This window comes from Gallinula chloropus, assembly GCF_964237585.1.
Source record: "Gallinula chloropus genome assembly, chromosome: 5".
Lineage (NCBI taxonomy): Eukaryota > Metazoa > Chordata > Aves > Gruiformes > Rallidae > Gallinula > Gallinula chloropus.
In genome coordinates this window covers 66,053,530-66,079,309 of record NC_140090.1, presented here as the reverse complement: position 1 = coordinate 66,079,309, position 25,780 = coordinate 66,053,530, and the positions used below count along the sequence as shown (strand labels likewise).

Here is a 25,780-nt window from a genome sequence, read left to right as displayed (position 1 = left end):
TTGTGTATTGCTGTTTATGAAAAAGCATTGTACAAATTTAAATATGTTTTTACCGTATTCAAGAAAGCAGACTTTCTTAATTAGTATTGAGGAAAAAAATTGTATTCCTGTTGTATTTGTTATTACTGAGTGTAACTAAATTTCTGCTTTCTTTTTTTTGTAGGAATTTGTCAGGGAATATTTTTTCAAGTCTCATGAATGGACTTTTTTCTGAGCTGCTAGCTTTGAAGGCACTGTAAGTATAATTCCTTATATCTGAAATATTTGACAAAGAGAGCAAAGTTGAATATGAATTCAAAAAAGATTGTTTCTGGCAAAGCATTCCACATGTAAAATACCCACTATTTTTTTTCTCAATGTGTGTCTCACTATTGATAAGCTGCCATCTTCCACCTGTCCCAGTGACATGTATAGTGCTGACAACGTGACCCTGTTCCTGACTAGCTCAGTCTAGCCATCCCAACCACCATTTCTGGTTTTTTTCTTTATAATCATACCTTTCCATGTTTTCATGCATTACCTTGTATAATAACTCTAAATACACAAAACCACTTATGATAAATATTTTTCCTGCAATTACAATATCAATTCCCATTTATTTATATTAAATGTGTGTTTCTGAAATTTAAAAGTATATACTGGATGCTTCCACTCTGATGTTTCTTAAAAGAGTTTTTGGTAAGCTAAAGTACATGATAATATGACTTTCTGCAGTAGCACACAGTCAAATTTAATTCAGTGGTCAGTGATGCTATTTGTAACCAAACCCGGAATTTTGGAATAATGTCTTGAAAGTCATTAACAATGGGTCAGTGTGAATTAATTGTCTCAGGATAGCTTTATAATTGTACTTCTATAGTTATGCATCTATGTGGAATTAGTTGTCTTTGTAGTTAAATAATTTGAATCAGGCAGAAGAAAGTATGTTTACGAAAAGTGCAGGTTTGCCAATTGTGATCTTTCTTTGCCTTTCTAGACATTTCAACACCGATTCACTCATATGTGACTGTAACCTAAAATGGGTTTTGCAATGGGCCAGAAACGCTTCAGTTCGAATAGCGGAGGAAACAGTTTGTGCTTACCCCAGTGCTTTACAGGGACTGTCATTTCGTAACCTGAAGGAAAACCAGCTGATATGTGGTGAGCTTTACTCTCATTTAACATTACAAGTATACAGAAGCAGAATCCAGAGAAAATATTAAAAAGCAGGAGTTGTATCAAAGAAAAAAAGAAAGAGCTGTAAATTGGACTTGCTCATAAACACAAGTAGTTCAGGTTGATGGCAGAGAAAACACAATTAGCTTTAAAAGAGAATGGAAAAAATACAGGCTTTATATTTCATATAAAAGAACACCATTGATTGCCCTGTCTGTATATTAGGTAACATGTAATTATGATTTAAAGCATTAACCCATGATTGTAGGTCTACACTGTATACTGTGTGAGACTGAGGATTCCTACAGGGATCTATAGAATGTTCCTTTCAAATTATATCTCTGTCAGTGTGGCATAAATGTCAGATTTCATTCTTGTCTTTCTCATTTTTATAAACCTGTAAGTATACATTTTAACACTGCATCTTGGGGAAGCACAGAATTTTTACAGTGAGCTTCAGTTAGGTGAATTCCATACTTGAAGATTTGTAAGCAAATTGCTTTTTGGCAAAGATTTTCCACCGTATCAAACAATTGATATGGTGTGAGGAAGGATGCAAAAAAATATACTTGAATAATCACAGAATCACTGAACCTTTGGCTTTCTTGAATTACAGAAATTTTCTAGGATGGTGACTTTTGCTAGTGTCTTATGGAAACAAAAGGAAATTCACACTTTTATCCTAATAGCTACAAGAGGGATGTTGTGTGATGCTAACACACGTATAGCAAAAGGGAGATCAGACTTAACTGGAGTAATAACAAAACCTAGCTTTTAACAGCAAATACAGATGTCTGCAAGTTGGGAGATATGTGAAAGGCTGTGAATGGTGGATGCAGATGTTCCAATGGCTGAATTATTAAGGAAAGAAAGACAGCTGTCTGGAGACAAATAAGGAGTGAGCCCTTGTGAGCAAAAGGCAGAGAAGTTTCCAGTAGCCCGTATTACTTAACAGTTGAAAATCTGCAATACTTCTCAAATGCCAAGCTACTATTTTATAGAGACCCAGCATGGGCATCTTCAGAGCGCACCATTTCTCACCAGGAAAAATCCTTCTTCTGAAAATGCTGGAATGATCAGAAGAATTCATTAAGGACTGTTAATTGGTATTTCCAGGTTGCCAATGAATATGAGCCTGTGAATTTTACAGAGGAAATGAAAGCAATTTCCCAGAATTTCATACTTGAATTCCTAATAGGACACCTTACCACACATCTGAAACAGAATTTACATTGTACATCTAGTTCTCACTGCTATTTGTAAGAGAACACTTGAGAAGGTTTGTAATGACGGCCAATAGCTTGACACTGCTTTTAGTATCCGCAGAGAGCTTCACAGTGGTTATGTTTGCTGAACCTTCCACCAGCTCTGTAATGTCTGCCAGGTACTTCACAGTGCTCATAATATCTGTTGGGTAGCTCATGGTGTCCATGTTTTAGCATTTTCATTTTCAGTACCTCAGTTTGAACTTAGGCATAACAGAAAGCTGTCTGGCACCAAAATAGTAACAGCTATTGAGAATGTTTTAAAAAAGCATCTGTGTTGAAATATGCATAGAGCTAAAATAATCAAGCATATCTTGAAACAAATATTAAGCGATTTAAAAGTTAAGAACTCCTGCATGTGAACTTCGTCCATACTGTCAGATGTTTGTATTTATAGTTACTGATATTCTGTCTACATGCTAAAAGACGTCTTGAGGTATCACAGTCACCAGATCAGCAAAGAAAAGAATGGAAAGGAAGAAGTAAAAATAGAAGGGAAATGGCAAAAATCTTTGCATATGAGCTAGAAAATGAACATAAAATTCAAAGTACTTGAGGAGGAAACAAGACAGTAAAGAAAATCCTGAATAGGTATAGGGAGCAGTTTGCCATGACCTTTAAGATTTAATCAATGTTTTGATGAAAGAAGAAATCATCTTTCAAATTTCTTTCTTGCAAATCTTCCTTATGCATCTGATAACTCAAGATAGCTAATGAAATTACCCATGTAAAGTAATTTTAAACACTGCTTTCAGGATTTTTATGAGTTCATGGAATTCACAGGATTCTGCTTACACAGTTCATTAACACCTTATAAAAACTACATAAATCTTAAAAAAAACCAACCAAAAAACCCTCAAACCTCTGACTCTCAAAAATGTTCATCGAGAAAGCACTTTTTGACAGTGTTGGAAATAAGGCTGAAAAATAGTTTGATAATAAAAGATAGTTTTGCGTTAGTATTCTGCTTTAATTATGAGGGACTGCAATGAAGTTGTAACTGTATGGACAGAGTATCTTTCTGAAAAATGATTGTGAAATTGGCTTCATGCAGTGCCTTGTAAATGTTTCTCCATGACTCCAAATAATTCTGTATTTGTAGGAGGAAAATTATATTTTCCTGAATATTGGTGCTATAAAATCCACCTGAGGAGTCTGTGATTTTTCCCTTATGCACATTAACAGCAGAAATGGATTCTGTAGGCCAAATTCTCCACTGAAGAAGGACTTGTTTGAGATTTTGTCCTAAGGGGATTACCAAAAATACCTCTTAAAGCTGGGTTTTGATTATTTACACTGAAGAATGAGATACTGGAATTTAGTTTCTCAGTCTCAAAGCTGTGTTGATGCTATTGAGCTGACAGCACTAAGTAATAAAAAAAGTTCATCTGTTCCACAAATTACAATTGACATATAATTCCGATGGAGTCTTTTTCTGTTAGAAAATGTTGACTCATTAAAACAGATGCCTGGAAAAGTGCTGACTTTGTCCCCCAGTTAGATTTTATTTAAAGTTTAGAAAGCATTTGACATAATACCATTAATTTTTAGCTGGTTAAATGATTTGCCTGAAAATTATTAAGTAGTTAATAAATTATACAAAAAAATATGGCAAAGGTTAAAGTATAAAAGTAATTTTCTAGTACTTTAAAACATTGGCATTATTTATTTATTTTCACAACAAATATAAATTTTTTTAATTCTTCTGGGACTGAAAACTATTTCTCAAGCAGGTATCTTACAAATTAAAGCATTGCCTTTTGCATATAGGTTTTCCTACAGATTTTTATAAATAAATAAATAAATATTTAGGACCATGTTACCATCTTTTTTCATTTTAAAAATGCTTCAAAATTAAGAAGATATGAGATGATGCCAAGAAATTTATTTTTGCCTAGATTTTGTTGCATTTTCATACAATAAACTACATCTTCATTCCTTATCATTGAGCATTTTTCTGTGCAGTGTGTATGGGCTTATTTTTGGATTTATGTAGTCTGCTGTCCTAATCTTGATCATCATATTGTTCTGTGGACTATTTTCCTATAGAGCAGAGAAGTTAAAAGAACTAGATGTAGGATCCTGTCAGTTCTGAGGAAGTCTACATGTAGAGACTTTTCCCAAAGTCACTTTGCTTTCCTCGACCAGATGGCTTAATTACATGTACATCTGCACCATCTCACTGTAGCACTTTTAGGCAACCTAGTTTTGTTGCATGTCACCCTTCCCATCCTGTTGTCATCCTTACATTTCCTAGCAGTCTGCTCTAAGGCATTCTGGTGGTAAGTCTGATAAAGCAATCTTTGATGGTCTTGAATGGCTCTTGGGCCATGTTAGCAGAATTCCTTTTGGCCCTTTTTGTATGAACCTTCATGAGGACTCAGCATAAACCAATGGCAAAATATCACAGCTGAGATATTTTCCTTTCTTGTTCAAATGTGGCTGAGATAGTATCTGGTTTTATGCAGTGTCTTGCCTACCTCGATAGGGGTAGGGTGGCCTCCCTAGGCTTGGGAGCTTGTTTTTCAGAAGCTGTGAGTATCCAGAAACTGGCTTTAAATTCTGTTGTTGCTTTGGGTGCCCCACATTCACGAAAATCAACTGCATTGTGTTTCATCTGGTTTAGAGGGGTTATTATAGTGTGTTAGTTTGAAAGTATGCTCCATCCCTGGAGGTGTTCAAGGCCAGGTTGGATGGGGTCCTGGACAACCTTGTCTAGATTATGCCTGGAGGTTGCTTGCCCTGCCTGTGACAGGGGATTGGAACTCTATGATCCTTGGCATCCCTTCCAAACCAGACTATTCTATGATTCTATGATTATGTCAAAATGTATATTGTGTTTATGAGTAGTTTGCCTATTGGTTGTGATGAATAGAATTGTAACTGTTTACATCAGACTTGTAGTGACAAATTGTTTGCGTTGGTTCGTAATTTACTCATAGCTTCAGTAGTCAATTAGGACTTTTGCTATGGATGACAGGGAATGAGTACTTGAAATAGAGATCTGGAGTTTTATCTGTATAAAACCTGTATGATTAGGTTTCTACCATGCCTTAGGGGGCTGTCTGTTGAAAAAAGTGTTAACGCTAAAGAAGAATAAAAATCCATCCTACTGAAAATAGAGATGAGAAAGAATGGAAGATAATAGCTACAAGTTGTGAGTGTCCAACAGTGTTAGAATTACTACTTAGTCTCTGAATCCTGTAAGCTACCTTAGTTTGAAGTGTTAGCTTGTGAGTCAAATTAGCAACTTGTAACTCAAAATATTATTGACATGAGCTTTTTTGATACTGTAGACCCACTCCATAGGAGGGTTACTTCTAAGAGAAGGATACAAATCAAAGGGATAGATCCTTTTCTTGCTTCTGTATTCTGTAATACAATTCATTAAATGTTTCATAGAAAATGTAAATTATATATTGGGAGGGAGGGGGTGTTGTTGTTAGGGAATTGCTTGTACTTAACCAGCACTTCGTCTTTTGTACTTTGCCTCACGTGACTAAGAGTATTCATCCTCTAAAGGAGAAGGGTCAAGTTAAAATGTAAGCACTTTCTGCTCTGATGCTCAGTACCTCTTCACATTGAATCTGGTGCAAAGCAAAAAAAAAAAAAAAGAAGAGAGCACATTTATATTCCTTATGCACTCTTTCTACTCTCTCTACAAGAGATTTCCTGACCATTTTAAGATTTGATTTCTTACATAGAAAGATCTGAAGTACTTTCATCGTTATTTACGTACTCTCACATTTTCCAATCTGTATTACTCATGTCTAATATGAGCAGAACATTAGGGCATATTTCTCCCAGTCCACATGCAACTCCCTAGTCTATTTTCATAGGTAATTTTTTTTGCAATCATACCCAAAATACCACAAAAATTCTGAACATTCAAGACATTTAAAGTCAATTACAGTATTACCATTGGGAGAAAAGATAACATTTTCTTTTCTATATTTCCTGTGTAAAGTACTGTCATTTTTCAAAGCAGCTTTTTTTTTTTTCTTCTTAACATATATTCTTAAAATACAGTGTGACTTTAGTTGCTTTCTCAGCAGTGGTGGAATAGTGGTGGTTTAAATGCTAGATATGTTGAAATGTCCTTATAATTTTACCTGCTTGCTCATAGTTTTCCCTTCATCCCTAGCAGAGTAAGTCTTTGAAGGAAATGTGTACTTTTTAAATGGAAAAAATCAACAAAAGTAGACTGATAGTGGGAAATTCTATCTTCAAAATGAGACTTTTCCAACAATTAAACTGTAAATCAGCTGAATGTATTCTGCTTCATTCGGCATCAGCATTAAGAATACTGTCAAATATTTTGTGCTAGGAATATTGGGTCAGAAATGAGGTTTGCAGATGCTTTTTTTCATATGGTGACAAAATTATCTACATTGCCTTTTGGGTCTCCAAATTATAATCTGCACATAGATTGTTCTTGAAGTTTTCTTTCCTACATGAAATACATTACAATAACATACTGCCTCAGAGTTATCAAGGCACATTTTTTCTTTGTTTATTTCTCTTGTGTTACAGCATTCATTTGGTCTCATTCTTTATTAACTTAAATTTAGGAATGTGTTTGAGATTGTTTCAACTATTTTTTTCTTAATTTCCAAGTTGTTCCTACTACATTATCACAATGTAAATATTGAACTGGGGGGGGGGGGGAGGTTCAGTATATAGTAACTGACTAAACTCAAAATCTCAAGTACAAAGAATGATGGATTAATTATCCAGATTTAGATTCCAGTCCTGCAGTTTCTTGGCAGCCTATAGGTAGCCTGCTGCATTCATGTGGAGCATCATTGTCTTCAAGAATATGCAGGATCCAGACTTCAACTCCAGTTCTGCAAGGAGTGCCTAATCGCATGAATAGATCTAATTATACTGAAATAGGAATATTCCTATTAGTAACCTTTCACAGGGTTAGGTTTTGCAAGATATGGATAGTGATACAATCAGCTGTATTTAAACCCTTTTGCAATTGTTTCTACTTTACGATGTTAGCAATTTGGGTTTTCTGCAATAAATAATATGGATAATAGAGAATATTTATAAATCTAATGTTACTCTACATTTCGGATCTTTCAAAGATGGATCTGGTCAATTCATTTTCTGTCAGAAGTAAATATCAAAGTTTTCAACAAATAACCAGTTGATACTATGAAACCAACAGTGTTCTAACCTTCTGTCTCTAAATTCTAGCTTTCTCATCCTAATATGATCAGTCATGAACTGGAAAAAAATAGAGTAAAGTGCCTACATTTATTATTAAATATTATTATCTCTTTCATATAGTGGTAATTCAGAACACTCTTGAAGGGTTAGGGCACAAAATTAGTAACATTTAAAACTTGTAACAGCAGTATTAAAATGGTCATTTGATAAATTTAAATCATAAAGGTTTACTACCACGTATTTTCTTGCATCTGTGGTTACACATGAAAATCTAGTTCCACAGAACTTTTCACCCCTGAAATCTCCCTGGTGTAGATGCTGGAAATGTACCAAATTTTCTTTTCCTACCATATCTTTCTCGTAAACAACATCTGAGGTTTTTAATGTACAGCCGCCATGTCTTATTTCCTATAATGTCTTTATTGTCTGTAAAAGGAGGGTCAAGGACAATCTCCAGTCCTTACTGGATTCAGGGGGAACATTAGTGACAAGGGATGAGGACAAGGCTGAGATACTCAACCCCTTCTTTGCCTCAGTCTTTAATAGTAAGGTAGGATGTTCCCTGTGTATCCAGCCCCATGAGCTGGCTGACAGGGAGGGAGAGCACAACAAAGCTCTCATTATCACTGTGGAAATGATTAGTGATCTACTTGACCAGTTAGACATCCACAAGTCAATGGGGCCAGATGGGATCCACCTGAGCTTATGAGGGAGCTAGCAGATGTGCTAGCCAACCCCCTTTCCATGATCTACCAGCAGTCCTGGCAGATTGGGGAAGTTCCATTTGACTGGAGGCTGGCAGATGTTACACCCGTATACAAGAAGGTTTGAAGGGAGGATCCAGGGAACTACAGGCCTGTCAGTCTGACCTCAGTGTTAGGGAAGGTCATGGAGAGGGTCATCTTGGGTGCTATCATGCAGCACATGCGTGTTGGCTAGGGGGTCAACCCTAGTCAAGATGGATTTACAAAAGTAGATCTTGTCAAACTAGCCTGATTGACTTCTGTGACAAGGTGACCCATTTAATGGATGAGGGGAAGGCTGTGGATGTGGTCTACTTGGACTTCAGTAAAACCTTTGACACTTTCTCACAGCATTCTGAGAAACTGGCTGCCACTGGCCTGGACAGGTGCACCCTCTACTTGGTTAAAAACTGGCTGGATGGCCGGGCCCAAAGGGTGGTGGTAAATGGAACAAAATCCAGCTGGAGGCTGGTTACAAGTGCTCCCCAGGGCTCAGTTCTGGGTCCAGTTTTGTTTGACATCTTTATCCATGACTTCAATGAAGGGATTGAATGTTTCCTCAGTAAGTTTGCAGAAGACACTAAGCTGGGAAGAAGTGTTGACCTGCTTGAGGGTAAGGAAGCCCTTCAAAGAGACCTGATCAGACTGGACCAATGGACTGAGATCAATGGGATGAGGTTTAACAACACCAGGTGCAGAGTCCTGCACATGGGACATAACAACCCCATGCAGTGATACAGGCTTGGGGGAGACTGACTGGAGAGCTGTCAGGTGGAGTAGGACCTGTGGGTGTTGGTTGACTGCCCACAGAATATGAGTCAGCAGTGTGCCCAGGTGGCCAGGAAGGCCAGTGGCATCCTCCTGGCTTGTATCGGTAATAGTGTGGCCAGTACATCTAGGGAGGTGATTGTGCCCCTGTACTCTGCATTGGTGAGGCTGCATCTCAAGTACTGTGTCCAGTTTTGGGCTCCTCACTACAGGAAGGACATCAAGGTCCTCAAGCATGTTCAGAGAAGGGCAACGAGGCTGGTGAAGGGGCTGGAGGGAAAATCATATGAGGAGCGGCTGAGGGAGCTGGGGATGTTTAGTCTTGAGAAGAGGAGGCTGAAGGGAGACCTTACCACTGCCTACAAGTACCTGAAAGGATTTTGTAGAGAGGTGGGAGATGGTCTCTTCAGCCAAGTGACAGGTGGAAGGACAAGGGGAAATGGCAAGAAAGTGAGCCAGGGCAGGTTCAGATTAAATATTATGAAAAAAAAATTTCATTGTATCAGTTGTCACGATCTGAAACAGGCTGCCCAGGAAAGTGGTTGAGTCATCACCCCTGTATGTATATAAAAGACAGGTAGATGAGGTACTTAGAAATATGGTTTAGCATAGGATAGGAATGGTTGGACTCGATGATTTTAAAGGTCTTTTCCAACCTGTGATTTTGGCTTTTCCTGCTTGTTCCAAAAAGCATGCAAAACAACTAAAGAAATTTAGCTATGATGTAGCAAGGAGAATATGGTGAAATGAAGTTTCTTTAATCTTAAAAACTTCTGCCTTTGGACACTTGACTGTCCATCTCCAAAAGGTGGTTACTCATGAGGAAGGCAATGGTAAGACAGCCAGCCTCAACCATGGCCCATGGAGTATCCGGGAAGATACATTCTTTATTCTTAAGGTCATAACATGTACTTAAAAAACAGGATTAAATTTTATACTGGTCATTTCTAGGAAAAAAAGTATAAGCTTCTTTTCCAAACTTACGTTAATATTGTCCATTTAACAGCAGTTATTATAGTTTGTTGTAATTAATCTTAATTGTTCTCATAGGAAGAATTCCCTAGAAAACCTTCATCCTAACATCCTCTGTTCTAATTAAGTGGAGTATACTATAGTGATATTTCACATTTTTATAGCATGTGACATCATATAGCACTTTCTTTAATATGTGTATAAAAATGGTTGTGGAGAGCTGCAGTTTCTGATACTGTCAGCTGGCCTGAGAGGAGTTTGGAATGGAAAAAATTTCCTACATTTAATGGGACAATTTCTTCAACAGAACTGTCACTTGTTTGGTAGATTTTACCATTTTTACATTCCTTTTTTCTTTGTCACCCTTGCAGCACAGATGTGTACTCATCCAGCTTTCTGGACTCAGGCAATTAGGGGTGATCAGTGCCACTCTTGGGTCATTCCTGCTGCTATGCTTCCTTGATCTGAGGGTGTAGTTATGACATGAAAATAAAGAGAGGGTGGCTAGTAGTGCTTAAGGTTTGGAAAGATGGGTGCAGCCACTGCCCTTCCCAGTTGGACAAAGCTAATCCATGTGTTTTGTAGAGCAAGGTGCTTTATCGTTGCTACTGCTCAGCCATTTTTATTATCTGCAAGCTGTAATGACTGTGCATAGCCAGGAGCCTTGCTTGCCATAAGGATAATTTGAGTAATCAAAATTAGCTTTCTAGCAATGGCTTCTGACTCTTGCCAGTGAAAGATTTTTGTGTTTGTGAATCTTCCAATACCATAGCTGTCAAAATGTCACAGTCTTCAAGTTTTGGGACATGGCAAACAATCAAAGTGGCAAAAAATCAAACCCAGTTTCCAAAGTAGACTTTCTTAGACAATTTGAAAATAAGAAACTGAAATGTGGCAGCAGTTTTATTTGATAAGGTAGAAATCAGTGCTGAAAAAGCTTTTTAGTTTGCACGAAGGCAGGTATTATTTTTTATTAACTGATTCATTGGACTGAAACCTTGAATTTCCTGTTGTGGAAATTTTTCAAGTAGTTGTTGCCATTTTACAAATTAATTTTATGGTATTTGGCATCTGCATTTAATGCTATTAAGTGAAACCTGCTTTCTCTCTGTTTTTCTACCTTGACTTTCCTACTAAGGAAACCACTTCTCATCAGTAAATAAGAAAGTGTTTTTCCACTGCTCCCTCACTTAAAATGGTTCTAAGGGACACAAAACACTTCAGTCCCTAGGCCCAATGCAAAACTGATAACTTATTTTCACATGGGTTTATGAATCTGGAGGAAACTCCTGTAGCGAAAGACAGGTTTGTCATGGATGGACTTGTCATCCACCTGCTGAGCGCTGGCTGAAACCTCTGAGTTGGCTTTTCTAAAAGTGACCAGATTTGAATTGCACCTTTACCAGCTCAGTCTTCCTTACATAAGTGTAACTTATTTTAATTAAATAATTCTGAGAAGTTTTAGAACACAAGCGCTTCTCAGTGGGGCTGTTATCCAAAGCTATGATTGTAGCTCTTCTTGGCGTAACTGCACAGACTTTAATCTTCTGGTTTGTAGATATGGACTGTATTTGTCAGGTTATCTAATCCAGATAACTGAAGCACCAGGAGCAGTGGACTGTGACAGTCTGGACTCACCATGCTTCTAACTCAGGTTAAATCCTAGGTTTGCAATTCCTGTTCTGTTCCCTGCAGCACCATCCATGTTCTTGTCAGTGCCTCAGTCATACCCCCTTTCTCTATCTTTATCTCAGCTTTGATGGCTTTACAGACATTTGCAGAAATGAAATGCAATACAAAACTGTGACAAAACAGCATACATGTCAAAAGTGTTACTCTTTGGTTAGCAGCTACCATTTCAGTATAGCTCTTAGCATGGCAAAATAAACATAAACCTGTGATTTAATTACAAGATGCTGCAAAAAAATACATCTATGTTATGTTTCTGTCTGAAAAGCGTGCATGAGGGTGAAAGGGACAGATCAAATGGTGCGGAATATATCTTGCCCTGCCAGCGTTATGAAGTTGGTGGAAATAAGAAGCTATTATACAAACAGAAGCTCCATGTTTTTGGCAGTGAATAGTAAATGGATATGGAACAAAGATTTCTTGTCCCAAGCCCAAAAGACTTATCTTATTTTGATGTGTTTAACATATGTTGGCATCTGTATTTTCTTGATATTACATTAAAATTGGAGCTAGGCAAAGCTTTTATTAAAACTGAAGCTTGGCTTCAATTCTGTATTCATTCTGGACTTCCTTGGCATATGGCACTGTCTGTGACCTTCTACACCAAACCTTTTGGTATTGTCAGCAAATTTTGCAATATGGAAATTGGCATTGGTGTGCTGGCACCTCCCCTTCTTGGCAGAACTGGCCTTCAGAGCAATTCAGATCACTCTGTTTTCTTCAGTTCCGCTCAGTAAATAATAGATATAATTTGCTGTGTCAGCAATTCAAATTTTTAACTAATGTTTTTCAATTTGTTTTTCCTCATTTTCATCTGTCCTTTTTATTGGACCAGTTCCTTTACTTTGTCTTCACTTCCAGCTTCCCCCACTGTGCTTTCCATGCACATTTCTTTCCCACTGAGATTGTATACAAATATTAGAGCTCTAACTCACACTTTTGTCAGCAGGATGTGCCGCAGACTGTAGGCACACTCAGTTCAAATAAAAAGCCCATTGGCAATACAATAAATCAAGTGATTAACAAGAAGCAAAGTGCCAACCTCTGGCTTTTTTCTGTCCCAAAAGCTTGTGGTACACTGTAGCAAACTGAATTTTCTACCACAGGCAGAAGTCAATGGTTTTTCCTGAGACACGAGCACTGTACAACTGCACTGATGTGTGGGAAACCTGGAGAAACCTGTGTATTTTCTTATTTCTGACTGTGGAAAAGTTGCCAATATCTAACAAAGCCAGTTAATGAAGGCCAGATAATGTCTATTGGGAAAACTGTTTGTGATAAAATGCACAGTGGCATGCACAAGTGTAGTGACCAGGGTTACGTGCACACTCTGTAACTACTTAACTGTACAGAGTTGTGCTGCCTGGGTTAAAGGTTGTTGAAATAACTTCTGTTTTCTTTTTCAACTTTATGTACATCTTGGGGTGCTGCGTGCATTAAAATGTGTAGGGATGTACTTTCTGTGAGAAGGACTATTATGTGATAGTCTAATCCAGTAGTATTTGTGTAACGATTCCTCCTCCATATGTCCTCAGTGTTCCAGTCTAGAGCTAATCTGAAATACAAGACTGGATTGCATAAAGAATCTGGCCTTCAGTCAACAAAACCCTTTTCTGCTGAGAAGTGAAAGATAAAGAAAAAGATGTAATTACTGTAATGACGGGTTAGACCTTTAGATTCATGCTGCAATCAGTGATTCCTGTGGTGCTCTGCCGCAATCATGGTTTAGTGCTGACTGGAGAGACAGGTAAAGACTGTAAAACACTCCAGCAGCCCTTGATCTAAATGCCTATAGAAGAGTCACACCTCTCATTTGCAGATGGTGATGCTGGCTCCAAACTCCAGGGCAGCAAAGCGGATTGTCTTGGAACGAGAATCTTGGAATTTTTTTCCTGTGTGTAAAAAATCAGAGAAATAAAATCCCTCCTTTCCCAGGATACAATAGTAAGCTGTAAATGATTTTTAATCCTATGAGGCTGTTTTATCTGCCCTATATAGACATGCACACACACACACACACGTATCTGAGCACCAGAGATTATATGTATTTATTTGGTATTTAGTCATAACCAAAGAGAAATTTTCTATTGTGTAGGGATATGCTTGCCAGAGCTATTATATTTTAAGTGCTGTCAAATCAGTGCAAAAATCTTTTCAAATACTTTCTGAATTTCTTACTTATTACTTTATTCCCAAAGTCAAGCTTGAAAATGTGTGTACAGCATTAGTAAATACATTTTAATTCTGAATCTGAAGGATTTTTGGATTATAGATTTAAAGTAAGTATTTTCAGCTGATGCTGATGGAACTATACAATCATTTTATAGTCGTTCAGGATAACGGGTATTGGACCTAATCCTGAAACTCTTATTGATGCAATTAATCCATATGACTGTAAGCTATTTCACTAAAGTTAACTGGAACTTTTGCATGACTAATAGTTGCAGAACCAGTCTCAGTCATTTAAATTATGATCATCCCTGCAAAACAAGTGAATGTTACCTCTGGTAATGATGTTCTGTTGATGTCACAAAAATTAAAAGCAGATGTTTTGCAGAAGTACTTGTATACCTTCCATGGTCATCATCGGATGATGATGTGTTCCAGTATTCCATAACTTACATCATCATGCAGCACAAAGATTGCAAGATTTTGGAGAGAGAGGTTCTCTCCATCTTCTATTAAAAGATTTTAATGTAAACATCTGAGACCAAGCCTGCAGCTATTATGAATGAGATATCAATCTGGTTTACTTTCTCTTCTTTTGGTTAGAAGCCTAAGATCACATAAAAATGCTAGATATGTTTCAAGGAATTTTTAGTAATGCATCCATGCCCACAAATCCTAGACGCAATCAGAAGTTAATCTACAGGATGTATACACAAGTAAGGAGGAATTGCTGAAGCCTGCCCTTTATAGTTACAGCAGACTTAAGACATTTCAGTAGATAGTAGCCAGCACTTTAGTCCTGTGTGTCCTTCTCCTGGATAGAAATATCACATGTTCACTGATGTACAAATCCTGCGTGTTATGCTGGTCAGTATTCTTACTCTAGAAGTTGATCCCTCTTATTGTTTATTCAAAGCAGGTGATGAACATGCTATTTAACATTTAAATTTCCCAATAGTATCAAGGGCCCAAAGTTCAGTTTATAAATGCAGCTTCTCACAATTTAAGTGTTCCAAAGAAAACATCTGAATGACATAAAGAAGCATGTTAGGGTGGGATGCTGAGTAAGGAGAACAAAAAACTACTGGTTGTCCATAAATTTTAGCAATTGTAGAACCAGTGATTATGGCTTGCAATCTGGTTAGGCATGGTTAAGTTCATCTGCATTTATTATGGGTAGTGGAGCATTCTGAGGAGAAAGTATAAGGAAGATAAAATTGTGAGCAGTGAAATGGAAAAAAAAAATTAAAGTACTTGTCAGAAAAATAGATGTTTGAGATAGTTACCAGTGGTGCAAACGTGGAAGGGTGACCTTTCAACTGACAACCCTGTAGGCTGCATAGATATTAATGACAAGAGGCCTTTAAATGAAATCAGAAGAAAAGTAAGGGTGAAGAAGATCTAGCTTAAAAATCTCCTTTCTCATCAAGGTAGAAGGATTTCCAAGGTGCAAGACTGTAGGCATGGTGACTAATATAAAATTGCAGTAGTGAAGTTATAAAGTGACCCGGGCTCAGTCAATTGTTTTGGCATTGTAGACTGAGGTGAAAAGGTTGTTAGGAATTACTGGGCAAGATGTTCATGGTAGTGTGTTCATCAATCAAATATGTGAGTCCTTAGTATCTTTACTAGATTTAGAATTTTTTGTGATGATGATAAAGATTCAGAGGAAAAATATTTCTTCTCTTGCTTAAGGAGACTGTATTAAAAAGAAAAAAGTTTTCCTTTATTCCTTATTATCCTATAGAAGATGAGCTTTCTTTAGATGCAGAGCCTGTTTCAATTACCTTTCCTAAAATACTCCTGTTCGATGTTCTGCTACCGATTTCAAGAATTAATCTTACAAGGTATAGATATTATTTTACAGAAATTGTGTTAAAGTAGTTTCAGGATCTAGAAAAAAAAATGGGAGAAAACAAATACTTTCTAGAGATGCAGTCTCTGCAGACACTACGATTGAAGGATACAGCCTTCAATCACTCTCAAATCTTTGAAATTAGCAGACTTTCAGCAGACTTAAAAGTACATATGCCTTCTAGATTAACAACACTATTTTTTAATTGTGTTTAGGCAGGCATTTGGGTATGTGGGGACGGAAACTTTTTTTGTAAGATTCTGCTTCAAATAAGAATATGCAATATTCTTATTGTTATGGTATTTCTTGAAGACAGACAGGGGAGTCAAAATTCCTAAAATAAAGATGCTGATGTACTCCACTCTTAAAAATTAGAAAGAGCTATTTAGATAAATATTTAATGTTGAGTAAACATCTAGAGAGTAAAGATGACTTGTGGAAGAGGCAGAAAGTAGTAGGGACGGGGAAATAAGAAAACCTAGGGACAGTTGAACCTCAGGGGAAAGTTTAACTTTTGGTATTAGCTTTATTATTATCCAAATCCCATGCATACGAGATACTTTAGGCTCTCAAGAGTAAATTTTGTTCTGGAACACAGTGGGAATTTAATCTACAGACAGTGGAGTTGTCTTATTATTAACTGTACCTATATTAATAGCTGTATTTTTCTTTAATTGGAAGACTTTTCTTTCCTCTGTAGTAAAGCATCCTGCTTTGAACATTTCAAGACATCCCTTCCAATCTCAGCCATACTTTGAACTGGTCTGTGAATCCCGTTTTCTGTAGGTGTTCTAGTAATCCTGTAATTATCTGGGCTCACACAAATTAATGTGATCTCTAGGATTTGCAACATAATCAGACTTAGGTTTGTGGGCATATCTTTTATATTAGTGCTTTAATTTTATATCTAGGAAGCTAGACTTGTATACTATTAGTTCACTTCACAATACTCATGAGACAAATTAATTGTGAGTGTTTTTTCTTCTTTTTTAATTGTTGTTTTGTTTTGTTTTCCCTGCAGCTGGGCCTCTGGAGCTTCCTCTTTTTGAGTTGATCCCATCACAAAGACAAGTGGTTTTTCATGGAGACCGTTTGCCATTCCAGTGTACTGCAACATACGTTGACAATACCACCCAAGTACATTGGTTCCATGCTGGTCGCCTGATTGAAACAGATGAAGAGAGTGGCATATTTGTAGAAGACAGCATCATTCATGACTGCTGCTTAATTACACGGTAATGTATGCTCACACAGATTCACAGATTTGTAGGGGTTGGAAGGGACCTCCAAGATCAAGTGTACCCCTCCCCCCCGCCCCGTCAATGCAGGTTCCCCAGGACAGGTTGCACAAGTAGGCATCCAGATGGATTTTGATTATCTCCAGAGAAGAGACTCCACAACCCTCCCTGGGCAGCCTATTCCAGTGCTCTGTCACGCTTACCATGAAAAGTTCTGCATATTGCGTGGAACTTCCTATGCTCCAGCTTGAGGCCATTGCCCCTTGTCCTGTCTCCCCAGAAAACTGAAAAGAGGCTGACTATTTCCCTCGTCTCCCACGCTTAAGCTATTTGTAAACATGCATAAGGTCCCTTCTCAGTCTTCTTTTCTCAAGGCTGAACAGCTCCAGTTCTTTCAGCCTTTCCTCATAGGGGAGATGCTCCAGGCCCTTAATCATCTTTGTAGCCTTCTGCTGGACTCTTTCTAAGAGATCCCTGTCTTTTTTTATACCAGGGAGCCCGGAACTGGATACAATACTCCGGGTAGGGCCTGATCAGGGCAGAGTAGAAGGGGAGGATCACCTCCCTTGACCTGCTGGCCATGCTCGTTTTAATGCACACCAGGATCCCATTGGCCCTCTTAGCCACCAGGGCACACTACTGGCTCCTTATAATAGTCTGACTCGTAGGCAAGGTGAACAGATTCAACACTTGCTAAAAGCCTCATTAAAACATGCATCAGGAGTTGCTTTATTTGAAGCAATTCAATTGCATGCTTGAATCATAACACATACTGCTATAGGTTTTTCATGGCTATGAATAGTTGTGGTTCCAAATTGGATTTATTGTGTCTAACTATCCAGATTTGAGCAACTATGGGTTTGAGTTAGGAAAAAAAAGTTTCTTAGACAATAAACCACCAAAAGAAACTGAATTTAGACTAGTTTCAGTAGCATATGAGAGTGACTTACAGCTGAATTACTTCTTCCTGGCACTGCCAAGAAAATACAATTGTGATCCGTCTGTGAAGCACTATCAATTTAAAAGGCTTGGATTAATTTTTGTAGGCTCTGATATACTGGATCCTATATTCATAGAATCATAGAATACCAGGTTGGAAGGCACCTCAAGGATTATCTGGTCCAACCTTTCTTGGCAAAAGCTCTGTCTAGACAAAAGCACTGTCTAGGCAAGATGGCCCAGCACCCTGTCCAGCTGAGTCTTAAAAGCATCCAATGTTGGGGAATCCACCACTTCCCTGGGGAGATTATTCCAATGACTGATTGTTCTCATTGTGAAAATTTTTCCTCTTGTGTCTAATAGGAATCTCCCCAGGACTATCTTGCACTCATTGCCCCTTGTCTTTCCCATGTGACTCCTGGATTTTCCCAAGTGCAAGGACACTTGCCCTTTGTTCTTTAGTTAAGTAATGTCATACTTGTTTCTTATTAAAATTTTTCTCAACTTTCTGTGATTTTTATCATCTGCGTTGCCTCTATGTGCTTGAGAGACACAGAGGCCTGCAGTGAAAAATACAACAGGAATAAAGTAGAACAGGCTTCTATAAAAGAACTAACGACTAGTATTTGGCACTGACCCTATTGTTCTAGCTTTGCTTCACTTTTCCCTTTAAATCTTACTTAATTAGCTTCTATTTCTGTCTTTATTTTCAGTTTCTTTGTTGCTAAAAGTTGCTAAAGCTAAAAGTTGCTAAAAGTGCTAAGCTGTTGCACACATCCTTTTGTCCTGGGACAATTGCCATCATTGATCAAAAGGAGAGTCTGATTTTCTGTCTGTGTTCTGCCTTTCTCTCCATAGAAGATGGAGTGAAAATAGCTATGCTGATTAGCTCTGGATCATCATTAATATCTTTTCACTCAACCAGTTTCTATTAATATAATCTTGAACTATCAAATGTAAGTTATGAAGGGAGTAAAATGAATTCTTCTCCACTGAGGCCTTTTGTCTTTATTGATTTTAATTTCATCTACTCAGTGATTATTTGACCCCTTTGGAGTCCTATAGATCTAGAGGCATAGTTCTTACCTATTCTCACAGCTACTGGCTGTCTTCTAATACCAATGCATATGGCAGTAGAGGATAATGAAAAAGACTATTAGACCAATTAGTATGATAATACCCAGTGCATGAGCTATTCTATTAATGCCAAGACACTTAAATTAAAGCATGTTCTTATTTCCACGATATCAAAATTAAAAGATATGCTGTTAATTTAATTATATTTTTTCAATTGATTTATATTTTGTACTAAGCAGTTTGTAAAGCGTAGTAATAAACTGGAATAATTTGTCTAAAAATGTTAAGATCTTCAAAATAGCTATCCTTTTTTAAAAAGCTAGTTTAGAAATAGTTTGATTAGATCAATTTTTTTCTAGACTAGAAAATAAAAATCATTGTCCACAATAGCAATACTTTAATAAGGATGGTTGATCTGACATCTGCCTTGTATACTGTGCCATTAAATAGGTGATGTTGATGCCCATATTGCAGTATGCATTGGAACACCAGGTATTCAGAATGTTCTATAAGCATATCATAATTTTTGCTGTTCTAAACTGGAAAAATACTTTGACAGACTCAAAATGAAGTTAAAGAAACCACCTAACAATCTTGAAGTAGCTTTTTAAAGCTTTAATTCTTTTTAATTGATCATTTATTTGGGCTATATTTTTGACTTCATAACATAGTAGGCAGTCAACACTGCATTTGCTAGACAGCATGGTCTTTATCAAGTCAAAAATGCTAATATTCAAGGAATCAACTCTGCCTTGATCAAGGCATACCTACTTTAAGAAAATAATTTTTTAATATAAATTAGAGATGTATTGTCTCATCACATTGAAAATGAGAAAACCTTGGTCAATTTATGATTGTAAAACCTCTCTTCAATTTTTTCTAATTTCAATCCCATCATCATGACCATATATACTATTAACTCTGTATTACATGTTAAAATAATATGTAATAGCATGCTTATTACATATTGCAATATGTTAAAATTAAAATGCTTCCTACATGCCATTGCGCGCTAATTTGTGATAGTTCTTAAAGCTAAATCACAGATGTATGACGCAATGTGAAAATCAGAAAGACTACAACTCCCTGAAGTTACCATACATTAAGCATGTGGTTTTGAGTAAAAATAAAGGTAATTTAAAATCCTTTCATACAGTGTCATATTTTGCCTTCCTCTACCTAGTCTTTACAGCAAATGTCCACTCTCTGTGGCTTTCTATGATTATACTAAAGGACAGGCTTTGGCTTGTGCCACTTAGCAATTTTAAGATCTCTGAAGCTAGTTCTGAACAAAGAGGTGAAGTCCTGCTCCAAAAGCTGCTTATTTAAACATTTTTAGATGGTTATTTTATTGGGTAGTTCCAGATATTTCTGGACCTGTATTTACAACAAAAATATCATACTAAACCCTTCCGTTTTATTAACTGCCACAGTAGAAGGATAAAATATCCAAATGTGTATTTTTGTCTCCTATGATAAAGCAGAATAAACTAAAATAAATGTTTTTGTTACAATAATTAAACTAAAGTTTTGAACGGTATTCCAGCCTGTGACATTTTTCTTGGCAAAGAGTATTCCCTTACAGGAGATCTTGCGAAGGTGTTTTCAATTCTGCTGCTAGCTCACAGCTACCCTTTCTTGCCAATGATAATAATATTTGATTTTGCTCATGTTGAATTTTCTGTCATTATGCCTATGTATAAATGTCAGAGGCATATATGAAAATGTAAATGTGATGTGGAACTAATTTCCTATCATCTGTGAATGGATCTAGCAAAAATTGTGATTTGTGTTTCCACGAAGACAGCATAATTTCCTAAACCTGGAATATTAGATTATCGGTTTGTTTGCAGTAAGTGGCAATGAAACAATCCATATCTCTGAAGCCACGTAGAAGGCAGATTGTAGGAGACTTCAATTTTCAGGAAGTTTCTTATTTACAGCATCGACTATAATAACAATTTTAAAGTCTTTTTAGTCCTATTCTGTAAATACTTGTGCAGAGTGTTTAACAGTGCTTATGCCTCTGACAGCTGGAATGGCTGCTTTGGGACCATTACAGTTCACAAGTGCTCTTTCTGTAAACATTAGACTGTGAAGAAAGTTTAAGAACCCATAAAAAGGGCTGTTACAACTTGCATGCTGTTAACTAAACCTAGAATAGCAGGTGTTAGTATCAGATGTGTTTTTCAGATACAATGTAGATAGATTTGCCATTGGAAATACAGAGTATTGGGTCTCAACTGTGATTGCCTCACAAATAGCATTTTTCTCTGAAATTCTGTCATAAGAATTTCATTCTTTAAATATGGCTTCCAAATGTGTTTGCTTGGGGTTTTTTTTAAAGTAAACTTAATCTGTTTGGTTTTCTTAAAGCATTTAGTGATCCCTTACATTTTAACAGCAGTTGTTGCCTATATTGGATTGTCAAAAGTAACTGATGAAATAAATAATGTTTGAGATAAGGCAATTATAGAACTACAGCTGATCAGTAAGGTGTAACAAGAATAGGGACAATAGTAAGAACATGGATTTTAAAATTTATACTTAAAATGTGTACATTCATTTCTGAAGGCTGCTTATAGAGGTATATGATTATGTGCAAATCTCCAGAACTTCCATCTGATCCACTATTTCTGTAATAGTGAAGAAATGGGAAGAAAAATAAAAAGGAATGCAATGTGGATTTAGAATTACAGTAGTCATTTCTGTAATTGAAAGGCAGATTTTAATCCAATTAATAATTTTTAAGTGCTTGAAATTATCAGTACATCTCTGAATGAATCATTTGGAAATGAAAGAATATGGATAGTTTAAGATATGATTTCAGAGAGAAATTAATATGGGTACAAGTAGAAAAGGTAGTTTCATGATAAGTTTAAGGTATAGGTTTCTTATATAAGAAAGAACAAAACTTCCAGAAATTCTGGGAGGAAGGCAGAAATTTTATGCCTATTTTTTTTTGGAAAGAATCCAAGTGGCCCCTAAACTTTCTAAGTCTGTGGCAGGAATACCTCTGGAAAAGATATGAAGGAAGTGGTAGTGATTTGAACTGAGACTAGGTTGAGAACAATCTGAAAATGGTATATTACTGATAAGGTTGGGTACACAATTGGAAGTTCAGATATATGTCAAATCATGGAAAAATATTGGTGATTCACTCTGCACAAGATTGAAAAAAAATAAGTGTCTTAACAAATACAAAGTATCTGATTCAGAAATGCAGATATTTCACTCATGCTTTGTGTTCTGCTGTCCTGAACATTTAGAGATGAGCAGCTGAGGGTCTTACTGAGAAGCCCAGGGAAATCAGCAGAAATTGTTTAGTATTGATATTTTGTTGGTTCACCTAATTGATTCTGCTTGACCCTTAGTTGTTAAGTAGTTAGGAAAGAAATGAAACTAAATAACAATTTAAATTGTACATCAATGTTTCTGTGCTGTTTTGAAACCTGAAGTCAGTGGTCTATAGCCTATTTCAGGGACTGTAGGCAGCAAAGGAGCAGTAACAGATGTACCTTTACAATCAACTTTCTCATATATCAGACAGGAAGATAATATTTAACACTATTGGAGAATATTATGAAATGCATAGGCTAAAGGTTTGATTACCTGAGCAGGAGAACTTTCAAGTGAATTAATTTGAAAGATTAATTAGACTTAAGCCTTTACTCTTAAAATCTTCAAATTATCTGAATAAACCCCAATGACAATTTTATTACTAATCGGTTTTGTGAATATTTAAAAATATAACCTGTGAAAAAGCATACCAATACTATGAAAAGCTAAAGCAGCAACCACAATACTATGTACCATTAAAGGAATAGGTAATTAAGTAAGAATTGTGCTGTGAGAGAAGAACTGTAGGCTTAGTTTGAGTAACTGCTTATTGAAATGTGATTGAGAAATAGATATTTTCTGTGAAAATATCTGTAAGTATTTTGGGCTGGTAGAGTAAGAAAACCTCTAGAAAAATAGTACTTTAGAACTATAAAAAATATCTATGGAGTTCTTGAAGAACTCTAGGAGTACCATTGTAGTGATGCTTAGACCAGGTTAGCAGGATGCCTTGCACTAAATTTTAACTCCACAAGAGTGAATCAATGAAGACCAAAATTAATGTGGCCCTTCAAACAGCTGCAGCTATACAGCTGAAGAGATGCTGCTCTGTAACAGTAGTTTGGAATGGACTGCCTTTCTTTAAAAACTTTTCATGTCAACACCAGTGTAATACATAATTCTACATAGTCTCTCAGCCCAGACAGTAGTTTGTAAACCTGTGCATCATCTGTGATTGTCAGAGTTATTCTGACTTATGTCCAGACTTTGATATACTCCTCCTACCAAGTCAATCACCTTAGCTACTGGTGAAACAAACCATTTCCTGAAATTAAAACATGGTTGAAATACAAAAAGAAATACCTACTTTTTACTTTCTATATATTTCAATCTATTCAATGTAGAGAACATGCTGTAGAACATGTTCCTTACAGACTTACTGAAAGCTTTTTTACTGCAGTAGCACACTGGAATTCCATGAAAATAGGTCCCAGCCCTTCCCCTTCTTTCTCCCTTGAGAATAAAAGAACTATATTTTCAATTGTTTATAGTATTTTGATTGAATGAATCCTGGCCATTGTAAAATAAAGTTTATGCTGATGGAGATACAGTGTATGCTGTAGAAAGAATAGAGATTATTCCTGATTTTTTAATGTAGAATTCTGCTGGTTTACTTTCTTCTTAGATCATCTAAAATTCCTTGCAGGTCAACAAATAAACCAGGTCAGTGTTATTGTCCTAATATATAATTAACCATAAAGAATTAATTAATTTCTAACATAATCCCTAACTAGAGAAAATGGGAAATTCTTTCAAAATAGTGTGCATTTGACAAGTAATTTGAAATTGTAAAATTAAAGTAATTTTTTTTAGTTCATTTTCTTTTGTATATTTTTCGGGGGGGGGAATGGGCGGGGATTGTGGGGTTCTTGTTGGGGGGGTGTTTGTTGTTGGCATGTAATCAAATAACCAAGAATTGTTGTCAGTTAACACTTCTGATTCATCTGGGAATTATTTTACTTTAAAAGCTTTTAATGCCATTTTGGCAATAGTACTGATTTTTTGTAGCATTATTTTTGCTTAAGAACCTGCATACAGGTCACAGGACTTATGCTAATGAAATAAAGCTTCCTCTGGATATAGGATTGCAGCATACAGACTGCTTAAGGGCAGATGAAAGGCATACAGCAGGTGTAGCACCATTTCCCCAGAAGACTGAAGTTGAAGACATGCTGCAGTCAAGCAGTTTTCTGGTAGGACAAAATTAATAACAGCAAACATATTTTAGCATCCCCAAACCTTTCACCAACTGATGAAGCAGCTCGATGATAGACAACTGATTCATGATGTACTTTAAATAAACCCTGGCCCAGGAGTACTTTCTTCAGATAGCTTTATGTATGTGCCATCACTGACCTGCCAGCTGTCTGAAGGTTTCTCCAGCAAGAGAAAGTTTGAGTGCCCTAGAGCTTCTGATAACCTTTTTTTTTTTCCCTCCCCACTTTAAATTCTCAGCTAGTTAGACTGGCATGTATTGACTCTAGGACTGTGGGAGTAGGAAAATAAATGTAAACAACTTGATGTACACCCTCCGATGCAGCACAGTAGCTGGTAGTCTGCCTCTACCTGACAAGCTTAATAGGAGAGGCAAATATCATGCAAAAAATGAAACCTGTTGGGCTATGATGTAGAGCTATTTATATTTCTGACACTCTGAAGATGATTTGATTTAGTCATTCTTGATAGAATTTGTTTTCTCAGTTTTAAGAAACAAAGTGATGCCATATAAATGTAGGTCAAAGGTTCTTTAACATCCACTTATAAAAAAAAATCTCGCAATTATGCAAATATTTATATAACAACTGAGTAATATTAGTCCATGACAACATTTTTGAACTTAGGCATTTCAGTCAAAGTAATTTGAGCATTACACAGGAAAATAAAGTGAGACAGTTTACTACCTAACATACGAGTCTTTTTTCACATTTTGGAAGTAGAGGTTTTCTGTTGGGTTTTTTGGGGAGAGGGTGTTTCTGTTGCTGTATTGTCGTTAAAATCAACTCCTCTTCACTGACATCTCTGAAGTCAAATCCAGCTGTTGACATAGTCCTAGCATACTGATGTGAACAAATTAGCTGTTAGATAAATTATAGAAAAAGTACATTATAGTATGTTAGGTTTCTTGGGTAGCAACAGACTATTAAAAGGTAAGTTATGCTTTGTTTTTATATTCCATCAGAAGAAACTATATAATGCATATTGAAATTCCTATGCGTATGACAAATTGATTACACCTGAAAATATTTGCTAGACATCTAGCATAAAATGAGTACCAACTTTAATCTTCCTTTTCTCTTCCTGTTGCCTGGACACAAGCTTTATTTAAAGGCCATCAGCCTTCTAAAGCTGTTTCTTTCATGGATAAATAAGCAATTTTGTCAGAGAGATCAGACTAGCAATTTAAGTTCACTTAAAGTGCCTAGATTTACACATTCTCTCTTAATTTTCCATGTTTGAACCTTATATCCCCTGTGAAAGGCTGTATTCCAAGCAGCAGTGTACTCTGGAGACCAACACTCATTTTTAAAATTCTGTGTTGGTATTAATAATTTAAGATGGTATGGGTAGGAGGCAGGTTATGCAGGTCTTCTGCCTGAGCTGTAGAAAAGCTTT

At 36.6% G+C, this 25,780-nt stretch overlaps 1 protein-coding gene across 1 annotated transcript in view; it reads left to right on the top strand.

Moving 5' to 3' along the window:
* The window catches only part of LOC311192813 (adhesion G protein-coupled receptor A3-like), a gene marked incomplete at both ends in the record, with an annotated part of 265,676 nt that overhangs the window by 107,032 nt on the left and 132,864 nt on the right, over nucleotides 1–25,780 (top strand). Inside the window, 3 exons of the mRNA XM_084265407.1 lie at nucleotides 164–235; nucleotides 977–1,140; nucleotides 16,816–17,029. Of these exons, the coding sequence (XP_084121533.1) occupies nucleotides 164–235; nucleotides 977–1,140; nucleotides 16,816–17,029 (450 nt within the window). The remainder of the gene's footprint in view (nucleotides 1–163; nucleotides 236–976; nucleotides 1,141–16,815; nucleotides 17,030–25,780) is intronic.